This window comes from Piliocolobus tephrosceles, chromosome 10, assembly GCF_002776525.5.
Source record: "Piliocolobus tephrosceles isolate RC106 chromosome 10, ASM277652v3, whole genome shotgun sequence".
Taxonomy (NCBI): domain Eukaryota; kingdom Metazoa; phylum Chordata; class Mammalia; order Primates; family Cercopithecidae; genus Piliocolobus; species Piliocolobus tephrosceles.
In genome coordinates, this window is record NC_045443.1 from 107,764,679 (window position 1) to 107,779,736 (window position 15,058).

A 15,058-nucleotide genomic window follows, 5' to 3' on the forward strand; every position below is an offset into this window, starting at 1 on the left:
TGTTTTTTTTTCCTTAAGCTGGTATTTTTCCAGTTTTCTCTTAATCCAAAGATACAGTTCTTATACCTGTGGTAGAGACTTTAGGAAGTAGTCCTTACTCCAACGATGTAGGTCTTACTCCTAGATTATAGCCCTTCTAAGGAGTAGACCTTCTAGGTTTTCAGTTGATAATGTGAGGCATTTACCAAAGCCCGTGCACCCTGGCAAGTCTTGAATTCCTACCTTTATCTCTCTAGTACTGTGAGACTGCTGCAATCTTTGCTCAGCTCTTTAATAACCCATCTGTTGATTCCCACTTGGTTTTTGAGAGTCTTACTCTGCTTGTGCATATCCTAAGATTTGGTAATGCCTAAAGAGGAAACTGCATACAGAATTTGGGGCTAATTCTCTTTAGGTCCCAGTCCTACTGACAGGCCAAAATCTTAACCGTTCTTCCATTCTGCCTTTCCTTGTCTTTCTTTCATTTTGGTTCTTTCATTCTCTTCTGAACTCTCTTCAATACAGTTTTCACACTTACCATTCCACTAAAATATCTTTTGTCAGGCCGTGCACGGTGGCTCATGCCTGTAATCCCAGCACTTTGGGAAGCCAAGGTGGGTGGATCACCAGGTCAGGAACTTGGAGTCGGAGGTTGCAGTGAGCCAAGATCGCGCCACTGCACTCCGCCCTGGTTGACAGAGTGAGACTCTGTCTCAAAAAAAAAAAAAAAAAGCCCAGGTACGGTGACTCACGCCTGTAATCCCAGCACTTTGGGAGGCCAAGGCGGGCAGATTACGAGGTCAGGAGATCGAGACCATCCTGGCTAACACAGTGAAACCCTGGCTCTACTAAAGAATACAAAAAATTAGCCGGGCGTAGTGGCAAGTGCCTATAGTCCCAGCTACTCGGCAGGCTGAGGCAGGAGAATGGCATGAACCCAGGAGGTGGAGGTGGCAGTGAGCCAAGATTGCGCCATTGCACTCCAGCCTGGGCAACAGAGCGAGACTCCATCTCAAAAAAAAAAAAAAGTCTTTTGTCAGGTCACTAATACCTTCACATTGCCAAATCCAATGATTAATTATTAGTCCTTTTCTTACTTGACCTAGTAGCAGCATTTAGCATAGTTGATCACTCCACCTTCCTGTAAAACTTCTGTCTTCTAAGACACTACACTTCCCTGGTTTTTCTTCCAAACTAACACTCCTATTCCTATTCTGTTGCGATTTTTTATCATTTCTTTAAAGTTTAAATGTTGGGGTTCCCTAGGCTTAGCCCTTGGATCTCCTTTCTATTTTTACTTCCTTGGTGATCTTATCCTGTCTCATGGTTGTAAAGGCCCCCCTTATATTGTGACAACTCACCAATTTATATCTCCAGCCTAGATTTCTCCTCTAATTCCAGTCTTTTTTTTTTTTTTTTTTTTTGCGACAGAGTCTCACTCTGTTGCCCAGGCCGGAGTGCAGTGGTGCAATCTCGGCTCACTACAACCTCCACCTCCCAGGTTCAAGTGATTCTCTTGCCTCAGCCTCCCAAGTAGCTGGGATTACAGGTGCCCACCACCACATCTGGCTAATTTTTATATTTTTAGTAGAGACAAGATTTCGCCATGTTGGCGAGTCTGGTCTTAAACTCCTGATCTTAGGGGATCTGCCTGCCTCAGCCTCCCAAAGTGGTGGGATTACAGGTGTGAGCCACCAGGCCTGGCCTAATTCCAGTCTTACACATATAGCATCTTGACCTCTCCATTTTGATACCTAATATATATTTCAAATTTTTAACATGTCCAAAAATAAACTTCTGATCTGCATCACCTCCTCAAACTAGTCCCCATTCTTCTTCATCTCAACAAATGGAAGCTTCATCCTGTTAGTCTCTCAAGTCAGAAACCTTGAACTCATTCTTTATCCCTTACTTTTGTTCACATCCCTACATCTAATTTTCACATTATCTTGTTGGATCTGCCTTCAAAAGAACCATTTCTCATTACTTCTGTCACCACCACCCTGATTCATACTACCATTTTCTCTAACTTGAACTATTGAGACGGTCTTCTAATTGTTCTCCCTGCTCCTACCTAGCCTGATCTCAGCACAGGTGTTAAAGTGATCATTTTTAAATTGCCCTAACTCTGAACCTTTCAACAGCCTCCCATCTCATTTTAAATAAAACAAAGCTGTTTCATCGGCTTAAAAATAAGATAACAATATAACTTATTATCTAAACTAGGATACTTTTTAGGGAGTGCAAGGGACAGTAGATATACACTGAGACCTAGCAAACCAGCTGAGCTCCATGTAACCCCTCCTTTATCCCCACCTTATTCTCACTGCACCTCCTTACTGTTTCTTGAACTGGCCAAGTTTGCTCCCAGCTTTTGCACTTGCTGATTCCCTGACTTCCTACAGGGCTTTGCTCAGATGTCATCTTCTCAGGATCATCTTCTCTAACCACCTTGTGGTTATACTATATTTATTTATTTACTTATTTACATATTGCTTATTTATTCCCACTAGTCGTAAGCTCTGTGAGGGAAGGGATCTTTTTCTCCTGTTCTATTCGCTGCTGTATACCTGGTGCCTGGAACTGTGCTTGGCACACTTAAATATATAATAAATATTGGATGAGTGAACAAATGCAAATACAGCTAATCATTTGAGAATTCATTCTTTCATCAAATGTTTATTGAAGGTATCCTATGTTTTAGGTTCTGTGCTAAGTACATAACATTATTATAAAGTCTACAATTAGAAATACTTCCTATGTACCTGAAGATACCATAGGTTTATAATATATAAAGGCTTGTAATTGAATGAACTAATAATTGAAGTCAACGAAGATTGTCCTTTAGTATTCTAAACTAATTCTATTTACAATTTTTTGTTATATATGAAACTTGTATATTTCTTATGGGAGCCAGCAAGGTTTTGACACGTTTTGTGGCCTTTTTATTTTTCACTTATAGCAAACTATGGAGGAGAAAAAGGGTATATCCGGATATAGTTACACCCAGGAAGAGCTAGAAAGAGTATCTGCACTGAAGAGTGAAGTTGATGAAATGAAAGGACGAACATTGGATGATATGTCTGAAATGGTGATGATAGTTTTATTTAAATTTTCTTTTATTGTGTAGCTAGAAGGCAGGTGTTTTGTTTTTATTTTCAGTGAAACGTTCACCTGTTAATTTCTGCACATTATATTCTGTCATCTTTTTTTTTGGCAGAGTCTCACTCTATTGCCCAGGCTAGAGTGCAGTGGCATGAATTTGGCTCACTGCAACATCTACCTCTGGGTTTCAAATGATTCTCGTGCCTCAGCCTCCTGTGTAGCTGGGACTACAGGTGTGTGCCACCATGCCCGGCTAATTTTTGTATTTTTAGTAGAGACAGGTTTCACCATGTTGGCCAGGCTGGTCTCAAACTCCCGATCTTAGGTGCTCCACCTGCCTCGGCCTCCCAAAGTGCTGGGATTACAGGCATGAGCCACTGCGCCTGGCCTTATCTGTCTTTATCAATCTCTTTTAAATTTTTTTCATCCTAGTAAGGTTGTTTAAATTCTAATTGTTTATGCATTTTCTGTTTTTTTAATGTGCAAAAGTTATATAACATTAAATAAATATTTAAGAAGAAAAATAAGTTTTCCCAGATCATACCACCCTAATAGAATTATTTAATTGTTGTGTATGTTCTTGGAATCTTTCCATTTTCAGGACTGGTATTTAATCAGGATGTACTAGTACACTTTCACCAGGCATTAAAATGTTGAAATCTTATACTACTTGTTGGTAAATAGCTGCCCCAAACCCTCAGAGTACCCCCCTCCCCCCTCCAGTTGCCTTGCCCACATTGGCCATTCCCCCAGAACCCTCTGGATCTCATCACAATCTAACTCCTAAAAGGGTTAGCATGTAAGACCCTGTATAGGCTGGGCACGGTGGCTCACACCTGTAATCCCAGCACTTTGGGAGGCTGAGGTGGGCGGATCACTTGAGGTCAGGAGTTCAAGACCAGCCTGGCCAACATGGTGAAACCCTGTCCCTACTAAAAATACAAACATTAGCTGGGCATGGTGTCACATGCCTGTAGTTCCAGCTGCTCAGGAGGCTGAGGCATGAGAATCACTTTAACCTGGGAAGCAGAGGTTGCAGTGAGCCAAGATCACGCCATTGCACTTCAGCCTGGGCAACCAAGCAAGACTCTGTCTCAAAAGAGAAAAGACCCTGTTCATCTCTCTGACTGGTGTCCATTCTGATGGATCATTACTTATGCTATTTGGACTATACTGTAGTGTTTTGAATGTCACTCCATCTATATTTATGTATATTTTTTATGCCTACATAAATAATACATCATGATTAGAGTTATATAAGGCAATTTTATAATTTATTATTCAATGTTAGATTATAAAGATTTTCCCATAATGGTTTACAGTCTTGAGAATTGACATTTTGAATGATTAAATAGTCTAGTATTCCACCTTGCTGAGGAATCAGGATTTTCTAAAGCACTTCTCTGTCGTTTGGAACTGACATAATTTATAGTTTTTTACTCATATTTAACACTGAAATTAATATCTTTATGTATGTAGTATTTTTCTTCTTTTGAATTCTTTTTTAGGTGTTACATTTTTTGTTTAAATAACAGGTGAAAAAACTGAATTCACTGGTATCTGAAAAAAAGTCAGCTCTTGCCTCAGTTATAAAAGAGCTACGACAGTTGCGTCAAAAATGTCAAGTAAGTGAGTTTGACTTTGTGATACTTTTAGTATTCTATCTTATTCACATGTGCTAGTTAGAACCCTGAATATTTTACTTGGGTAATATAGAAAACAAATTATCATTATTATCTTATTGATACGATTCTTCAAAAGAGAATTACAACATGACATATAGGCCAGTTGTGTTGGTTTATGCCTGTAATCCCAGCACTTTGGGAGGCTGAGACAGGAGGATGATCACTTGAGCCCGGGAATTCAAGACCAGCCTGGCTAACAACAAGACCCTGTCTCTACAAAAAATAAAAGAATTAGCTGAGGTTGGTGGCATGTACCTGTAGCCCCAGATTCTCAGGAGGCTGAGGTGGGAGGATTGCTTGAACCCAGCAGGTCAAGATTGCAGTAAGCCATGATCGTGCCATTGTACTCCAGCTTGGGCGATAGAGTGAAACCCTGTCTCCCACCCCTCCCCCCAAAAAAGACCTACAAAGGTTTTTGTTTAATTTATGCTGCTTATTTAGCCATAAATTATTGGAGGCAAGGGAGAAGGAGAAAAAGCAGTTTAAGCTGAAATCCTCAAATTCAGCCAGAGGAGATTTTTTTCTTTAAATCACATGGATGTTACAGCTATAAATAGGAAGTCACACTCTTCTGTGTCCAGGCAAAAGCTCAGAGTCTGCCCATGAGTGGTAACAAGTTAACTTTAGATTAATGAACTTGCACTGCGAGGAGGCATCGTGCACAGCAAACTATGATAGATTATGAGAAGTGATCAAATACCATTACTTGGAAACTAGTTCTAACCACTGCTTTAAACATAAATTGTCAGAAGGTAAATGCCCTCTACAAATCCAGATCAGGTGGCCTCCACCATTTGACATTCACTGTTCTCTATTTTTAATACTATTTATTTTTTTAACTTGTTTAACTATATTTAATACTTGAAACTACAAAAATACATTATGACACTTTTAAAGAGCAGAAATACTTAAAAATACATAATTTACCTTAATGGACAACCCTCAACTGTTAGGAAATGTTATAGGGAAGTGTGAGTATATTTCCTTTGTGTGGTACTTGCATTTTTTTCTAAATTTGAATATTAACAGCTGTTTGAATATTAGAGCATCACCACTGGATTAGTCTGTTCTCGCATTACTATAAAGAAGTACCTGAGATTGAGTAATTTCTAAAGAAAAAAGGCTTAATTGGCTCATGATTCTACAGGCTATACAGGAAGCATGATACAGGCATCTACTCACCCTCTAAGGAGGCCTCAGGAAACTTACAATCATGGCAGAAGGCAAAGAGGGAGCAGGCATATCACACGGCTAGAGCGGCAAGGGGTGAGGCCCCACCTCCAACATTGGAGGTAGCAGTTTGACATGAGATTTGGGCAGGGACAGAGATCCAAACCATATCAACAATGAAAGATGTCTAACTTAAATTTATCTAAATCTTTTATAGTCATCTAGAATTAGAATAGCATTTTGAAAAGTTTTATGTTGATTTTCTTAGGAGCAGTTCTATAAATTATATGTAATTAAATGGAATAATTATGTATAATTGCTAATATGTAGGAAAAAACTGAAATATCCATATTTTATTTTATTCATTTAATTTTTTTAAGTAGAGACGGAGTCTACTGTTGCCTAGGCTAGTCTCGAACTCCTGGGCTCAAGCAGTCCTCCCACCTCAGGCTTCCGAAATGCTGGGATTATAGGCATGAGTCACCACACCCAGCCTGTTTATATTTTAGAGTATGCAATCTGATAATTTTTAGTTTCCATGAAATATCTATTGTTTATTACTTTTTCATATAAAAGTAAAATCATGTTCTTAGCAATAATTAAAGCTATACAGAGTTATTTAAGGAAAAGAATAAAAATCATTTCTTTCAGCATCCCCAGCACATGACTTAACAGCTCCATATGTGTTTTCCAGAAATTTTCTGAGAATTAATGAACAGATAACTATTTAGTAACTACCTTAAATTTGTTCTCCATGCTTTTGTTCTACTTTCTAAAAACAAAAGCTTTTTTCAGGAGGTGGGAGGACTGAAATCAACCTTGACTGATACCAAGATCAAAATATCTGCTTTCTTTTTTTTGACATTTGATTGCTGTACTTTTTTTGCCCACCTTATAATTTCCACTTTTAAAAAAAGTATTTTGTTTCTGGTATGTCTCTTGAATAGATCTTGAGTTAGGTTTTGCTATGTCATATCATCTGAAAGGTTTATTTTAATAGGTAAATTTATATATTAATATGCAAATACATTTGGTTTGGGTGGCATTACTTTATGCTTGGCTTTCGATTTTAAAGCCTACAAAAAACCTTCTCCTCCTTTTTCCCCTCCTCATTCATCCCCCAACTTCTCTCCCTCATGTGTGTGTTCTGGCTTATGGTTTTAGTTTTAGCCTTTTAACTCTACTATTCATTATTTCTTTCTTTTTTTTTTTTTGAGATGGAGTCTTGCTCTGTCGCCCAGGCTGGAGTGCGGTGCCCGGATCGCGGCTTGCTGCAAGCTCCGCCTCCCGGGTTCACGCCATTCTCCTGCCTCAGCCTCCTGAGTAGCTGGGAGTATAGGCGCCTGCCACCTTGCCCGGCTAGTTTTTTTGTATTTTTTAGTAGAGACGGGGTTTCACTGTGTTAGCCAGGATGGTCTCGATCTCCTGACCTCGTGATCCGCCCACCTCGGCCTCCAAAGTGCTGGGATTACAGGCTTGAGCCACCGCGCCCGGCCTCATTATTTATTTCTTTAGATGACATCTATTAATCCCCACTGTGAGAAGTCATGAAATTGGTATATTTCTTGTTCCTCCTCCCTCCCTTCCCTCTCCTCTAGCACCTGATTTTAGTAGATTGTATTGTCTTAGTGTTTGCCATTATACCTTGAATATGCTTATACTATGACTTGTTAGCTTTAAATGATATTCTTTGACATTCCCCCACCCACCCCTAGCAATTAAAAAAATGAGGAAACTAGCTTACTTATTCTACCTTCCACCTTCTTTTCCCCTTCTCCTTCCTGAAGGCTTTGTTGTATCATTTCTAACTTGTCACTGCATATAACATTTACATTCTCTTCTATTACCCTACTGCTTACTTTGGTTTTCAGCTCTAGACCTGTAATTCTTAGATCCAGTGCTCATTACCAATCCACTGACTGCCCCTTGTCTCACTTCTCTTTTGATTGCCTGGAACTTGTCGTCTAGTTAAGTCCTCAAAAAAGACTCATAAGAACAGTATTCCCTGATGAGTTCTTGCATGTTCTAGTTTATTGCCTAAACATTTCCATAGCCATTTGACTATTAGATCATGCCTTCTCTCCTTGAGGATTTTTTTAAGTGTAGCTCCATAGTCTTCTAGGGTTAAATGTAGCTATGGAGAGATCTGAGGCCAACCTAATTTTTTTGGTAACTTGATCTTGAAAAGAATGTCTATTTTCCAGTTGTTGAGTACAGGGTTCTCCATGTGTTCATCAGATCAGGCTTATAAAAGTGTGTTCTAAACTTCCTAGTGAATGAGTAAAATGTTTCACTGAAACTTTTTCAGATGAAAAGAGTTGTGTAGATGGATGCTGGTAATGGTTGCCCAACATTATGAATGTGCTTAATGCCAACTGAATTGTACACTTAAAAAATGGTCAAAATGGCAAATTTTGTTATGTGTATTTTATTACACCAAAAAACAAAACAGACTGGGTGTGGTGGCTCATGCCTGTAATCCCAGCACTTTGGGAGGCCAAGACGGGTGGATCACTTGAGGTCAGGAGTTCGAGACCAGCCTGGCCAACATGGTGAAACTCTGTCTCTACCAAAAAATACAAAAATTAGCCAGCCGTGGTGGCACACATCTGTAGTCCCAGCTACTCAGGAGGCTGAGGTGGCAGAATCACTTGAACCTGGAAGGCAGAGGTTGCAGTGAACTGAGATTATGCCACTGCGTTCCATCCTGGGTGACAGAGTGAGACTCCATCTCAAAAAAAGAGAAAACAAACAAACAAAATCTTCCCAGTTAAAAAACAAAAACCAGCCCAGAGTAATGCCACATGCTTGTAGTCCTAGCTACTCAGGGGCCAAGGCAGGAGGATGACTTGAGCCTAGGAGTTCAAGACCAGCCTGGACAACATAGTGAAACCCTGTCTTTAAAGAAAGAAAGAAGAAAAAAAAACTTCCTGTTGAATTTTATGTTCTGTCTTTATTTTTAAACTTTATTCCTTATTATGGTACCTAATGGTTTTTGCCTCAGAGTATTATTTTGTCTACTATTAAAGCGTATATGCCAGCTTTCTTATGATTAGTATTGCTTCTTATTTCTGTTTGCTTTTAGCTTCCTATGTCCTTATTTTTGTCTTATATATGTCTCATAAATAGCATGTAGGGCCAGGCAGCAGTTGCTCATGCCTGTAATCCTAGCACTTTGGGAGGCTGAGGTAGGAGACTCTTGAGCCCAGGATTTCAATACCAGCCTGGGCAACATAGTGAGACTCCATCTCTACAAAAAGTAGAAAAATTAGCTGAGCGTGGGAGCACACACCTATAGTCTTAGCTACTTAGGAGGCTGAGGCAGAAGGATAACTTGAGCCCAGGAGTTCAAGGTTGAAGTGAGACATGATAGCACTACTGCATCCAGCCTGGGTGACAGAGTAAGACCTGCACTCTAGGTAGATAGGTAGGTAGGTGGGTGGGTGGGTAAGATAAGTAGATAGGTAGGTAGGTAGGTAGGTAGGTAGGTAGATAGATGTATTTTGTGTGGGTATAGTTTCTTACATCCAGTTTGAGAATCTGTCTTTTAACTGGCAAGTTTAATCCCATTTATGTTTACTCTAATTTTTGAAGCATTTGAATTTTTTTCTATTTTGTACATCCTATTATTTACTGTGTCTTCTCTTCGCTTTTTTTTTTTTTTTTTACCATCCATTGTACCAATTCTGTTTTCTTTTCTCTTTTTTTCTTTTTTTCTTTTTTTTATCTTCAATTCTGATATGATTTACTGTTAGGTTTTTATCATATATATATATATTCCTTACTTAACAAAGTCTAAAATTGTTAACATCTCCACAATACAGGAACCTTAGAATAATTTGACACCCTCTTCTACCTTACGTGTGTGTTGTTATCCTCTGGCATTGTATTTATTTATTTATTTGTTTTATTTATTTATTTATTGAGACGGAGTTTCGCTCTTGTTGCCCAGGCTGGAGTGCAATGGCACAACCTCGGCTCACCGCAACTTCCGCCTCCCGGGTTCAAGCGATTCTCCTGCCTCAGCCTCCCGAGAACCTGGGATTACAGGCATGTACCACCACTCCCAGCTAATTTTATATTTTTAGTAGAGACAGGGTTTCTCCATGTTGGGCAGGCTGGTCTTGAACTCCTGACCTCAGGTGATCCGCCCACCTCGGCCTCCCAAAGTACTGGGATTACAGGTATAAGCCACTGCACCCAGCCCTTACTTCTTTATTTGTACATCTCTGAAAGTAGTTGTCATGGTGGTCGTTAGCATTATAATAACAACTTTTTTTTTTTTTTTCGAGACGGAGTCTTGCTCTGTCGCCCAGGCTGGAGTGCAGTGGCCGGTTCTCAGCTCACTGCAAGCTCCACCTCCTGGGTTTATGCCATTCTCCTGCCTCAGCCTCCGAGTAGCTGGGACTACAGGCGCCCGCCACCTTGCCCAGCTAGGTTTTTTTTGTATTTTTTAGTAGAGACGGGGTTTCACTGTGTTAGCCAGGATGGTCTCGATCTCCTGACCTCGTGATCCGCCCGTCTCGTCCTCCCAAAGTGCTGGGATTACAAGCTTGAGCCACCACGCCCGGCCAATAACAACTTTATATAATCATTTCCTGTTTAGATTTACCTATATATTTAGCAGTTTTCACCATCACTGCTTGTATTTTACTCCTTATTTCTGGATTCAGTTTTCTTTTTCCTGAAATACAATTTCCTTGTTTTGTGTGTGTGCGTATGTGTGTGTTTAGTGTTCTCAGTAAAGAATCATTACAATAAGTAAACCATCTTTTTTTTTTCTTCTTAAATAATGGCGTGGTCAGAAAAAAAAATATTTTCATGCTTTCTTTTGTTTTATTGAAGGGTTGGCTATCAGTTTATCATTTATTTTTAGGTAATATCTTCCCTATAACTGGTTTTCATATTTTTATCTTTTTCTTTGGTGTTGTCCAAATTTCACTACCATGTTTTGAGTGTATATTGAATTTTATTTACTTTTGTGAATTTGTGTTTTGTGTCTTCCATGAATTCCGGAAAAAGTCTACATAATACCTTCAGATATTTTCTCTCCCATTTTTTGTGGTCTATTTTCCAACTACTCATATTAGAGATATGTTAGAGATATTTATTCTGTTCCCTGTTACTTAATCTCACTTTCATATTTTTGTCTGTGTTGAATTCTAGATAATTTCTTCAGCTCTATGTTTTAGTTCATTCTTTTATTTCCTCAGTGGCGTCTAATACTATGTTTATTCCATCCATTTAATTTTTAATTTCAATGACTGTCTTTTTCATTTTTATTTTTTCTCACTTTTTCTTTTTTTTTCTTTTTTAGACAGTCTCACTCTGTAGCTCAGGCTGGAGTGCAGTGTTGTAATCTCAGCTCACCACAACCTCCGTGTCCCAAGTTCAAGCTATTCTTCTGCCTCAGCTTCCTGAGTAGCTGGGACTACAGGCATGCGCACCACGCCTGGCTAATTTTTGTATTTTTTGTAGAGACACGGTTTCACCATGTTGGCCAGGATGGTCTCAAATCCTGACCTCAAGTGATCTGGCCACCTCGGCCTCCCAGAATGCTGGGATTGTAGGCATGAGCCATCGAACCTGGCCTCACTGTTTGTAGTCTTTTGTTTTCAGTTCCTCCTTTATAGTTTTTATTATTTTAAATATACTTATTTAGTTGGCTTATTTCTAGTATCCAAAGTTCCTTTAGGCATAGTCCTGTTATTTATATCTTCTGTTTCTCACTCCTAATGAATTGATTTTTCACTTACATGTTTTATACTTTGGGACTGTGAGCTTTCATTAACAGAGTTTGTCTCTTGAATCCTGGCATCCAGGATGGAGGGTGTGTCCCTCTACAATGGTTTTGCAGTTTTTCTGCGAGGTGTTTTAGAAATATCACAAACTTGGAGCTAATATTGAGTTAATTTCTCAGCTTGGAAGTTCCTAGACCATGTAGATAGGGTAAATTCAAACTCCAGAGCTGCCTGAGGACAGCTGTGATCACTATCACAGCTGCATAGTGATCAATTTGACCATAAGACTTGTGACCAAAAAAGGATTTTATCAACTATAGCACCTTCATCTCATTGAGAGGCAAGCAGCTACCTAAGTACGTAGGCTCTACGGCCCCTTTTTCCATTTTGGATGTGACTTTCACCCTTGAGAGCCTTGGGTGTCTGTAGGTCACTTTGATACATAGAAGCCACATCCCCTTTCTCCCAGCAATCTTTTATTCTGTACTAGTGACCCCAATCCAGATGCAGTCCCACACAACAAAGGCAGCATACACATTACTCATCTGTGCTAACTATCCTGTTTCTAAGGATACTGTGCAGCAGGAAACCATGCAAGGTCATTCTCAGGATGGTGTTAACCCTTTACTCACAGTTTTGCAGGCTGAAAACAACTTAAGATTTACTATGGGGTCCTCAGTTCTAACTTCCCACTCTGCACAGACATAAGGCTTTGCATCTGCTCTGCCTGAACATTAAAATCACTATGTTACCAAGACTGGCCATTACCAGTTCCTTTCACCAAGGATAGCCATAATATTACCCTTTCTTTTTGGTCCTGTTAATTTCTTTTCTTTCTTTGAGAGTTCAGTTCAGCTCAGGATTTGAAAGGATGTTGCTCTCTTACCAAGCATTTGTAGATGCAGCCATGCATCACTTAATGATGAGGGTACGTTCTAAGAAATGCGTAATTGAGTGATTTCATCATTGTGCAAACACCATAGAGTGTACTTACACAAACCTAGATGGTATAGCCTACTCACATCTAGGCTATATGGTAGATAGCCTTTTGCTCCTAGGCTATAAACCTGTACAGCATGTGACTATACTGAATACTGTAGGCAATTATTACACAATGGTAAGTATTTGTATATCTACACCCATCTAAACGTAGAAAAGGTACAGTAAAATTATAGTATAAAGGATTTAAAATTATAGTATATGCCTTTATAGGGAACTTACCATGAATGGAGCTTGCAGGACTGGAAGTTTCTCTGGTTGAGTCAATGAGTGAGTGGTAAGTGAATGTGAAGGCCTAGGACATTACTGTACACTATGATAGACTTTAGAAACACTGTACACTTAGGCTACTCTAAATTTATGTAAAATTAAAAAAAAAAAAAAAAACCTTAGCTTACTGTAGCTTTCTTGGCTGGGGACGGTGGCTTACACTTGTAATCCCAACACTTTGGGAGGCTGAGGAAGGTGGATGACGAGGTGAAGAGTTCCAAACCAGCCTGGCCAACATAGCAAAACCCCGTCTCTACTAAAAACACAAAAAAATTAGCTGAGTGCGGTGGCACACGCCTGTAATCCCAGCTACTCGGGAGGCTGAGGCAGGATAATTGCTTGAACCTGGGAGGCGGAGGTTGCGGTGAGCCGAGATCACGCCACTGCGCTCCAGCCTGGGCGACAGAGCGAGACTCTGTCTCGAAAAAAAACGTTTAAAAACCTTTCTTACTTTATAAACTTCTAATTTTTTTAAAAAATTTGACTTTTTTGTAATAACTTAAAACACAACCACATTGTATAGTGGTATGAAAATATTGTTTCTTTATATCCTTCTTTTATATGCTTTTCTCTATTTAAAAAAACATTTTGGCCAGGTGCAGTGGCTCACGCCTGTAATCCCAGCACTTTGGGAGGCAAAGGTGGGCAAATCACCTGAAGTCAGGAGTTTGAGACCATCCTGGCCAACATGGTGAAACCTTGTCTCTACTAAAAATACAAAATTATCTTGGCATGGTGGCGCATGTCTGTAGTCCCAGCTACTTGGGAAGCTGAGGCAGGAGAATCGCTTGAACCCAGGAGGCAGAGGTTGCAGTGAGTGGAGATCCTGCCATTGCATTTCAGCCTGGGCAACAAGAGCAAAACTCTGTCCCTAGAAGAAAAAAAGGTTAAATTTTTTTTTTTTTTTTTTTTTTTTAGAGATAGGGTCTTGCTCTTGTCGCCCAGGCTGAGTGCAGTGGCCCACTGCAGCCTCAACCTCCTGGCCTCAAGCAGCTTTCTCACTTCAGCCTAAGGAGTAGCTGGGACCACACGCACATACCACCAAACCTGGCTAATTTTTATTTATTTATTTATTTATTTATTTATTTATTTATTTATTTATTTATTTATTTATTTTATAGAGGTGGGGTATTGCTCTGTTGCCTGTGCTTGTCTCAAACTCCTGGGCTCAAGCGATCCACCCACCTTGGCTTCCCACAGTGCTGGAATTATAAGAGTGTGCCACCACACCCAGCCTTTTTTCACTTTTTAAACTTTTTTGTTAAAAACTAAGACACAAACACACACCTAGGCCTACACAGCATCAGGATAATCAATATCACTGTCTTCCACCTTGAAACATCTTGTCCCACTGAAGGGTCTTCAAGAGCAAGAACACACATGAAGCTGTCATCTTCTATAACAATGCCTTCTTCTGGATGCCTCCTGAAGGACTTGCCGGAGGCTGTTTTACAGTTTACTTTTTATAAGTAAAAGCAGTACACTCTAAAATAACAATAAAAAATATAGCATAGTAAATACATAAACCAGTAAAATAGTGGCTTATTATCATCATCAAGTATTGTATACAGTACGTAATCGTATTGCTATACTTCTATACAACTGACAGTAGGTTGATTTACACCAGCATCACCACAAACGCATGAGTAATTTGTTACACTATGGCATTATGATGCCTATGATATCACTAAGGTGATAGGAATTTTTCAGCTCCATTATAATCATATAGGACTGCCATCATATATGTTGTCCATTGTGACTGAAACATCTTCCCATGCATGACAGTATTTTTAGCATTTCTATGTGTTTGTAGCAGGAGATTTTCAAATTATCCCATTCAAAATACTACATTAGAAGAAATTTTGAAACAACTTAAACAAAATTTAAAATTCCTCCCTGTCCCTTCACAATAAAGAAACTACTTAACCTGAATTCAAATTGTTATTCCACCTTTTTTTTGTCTTTTTGAGACAGAGTCTCACTCTGTGGCCAGACTGCAGTGCAGTGGTGTGGTCTCGGCTCACTGCAACCTCTGCCACCTGGGTTCAAGCAATTCTCCTGCCTCAGCCTCTTGAGTAGCTGGAACTACAGGCACATGCCACCATGCCC

At 39.6% G+C, this 15,058-nt stretch overlaps 1 protein-coding gene across 1 annotated transcript in view; it reads left to right on the forward strand.

The window, feature by feature from the left end:
- Window positions 1–15,058, forward strand: part of IFT81 (intraflagellar transport 81) — a 91,570-nt gene that overhangs the window by 62,535 nt on the left and 13,977 nt on the right. The window contains exons 7-8 of the mRNA XM_026454625.1: window positions 2,942–3,070; window positions 4,620–4,709. Of these exons, the coding sequence (XP_026310410.1) occupies window positions 2,942–3,070; window positions 4,620–4,709 (219 nt within the window). The remainder of the gene's footprint in view (window positions 1–2,941; window positions 3,071–4,619; window positions 4,710–15,058) is intronic.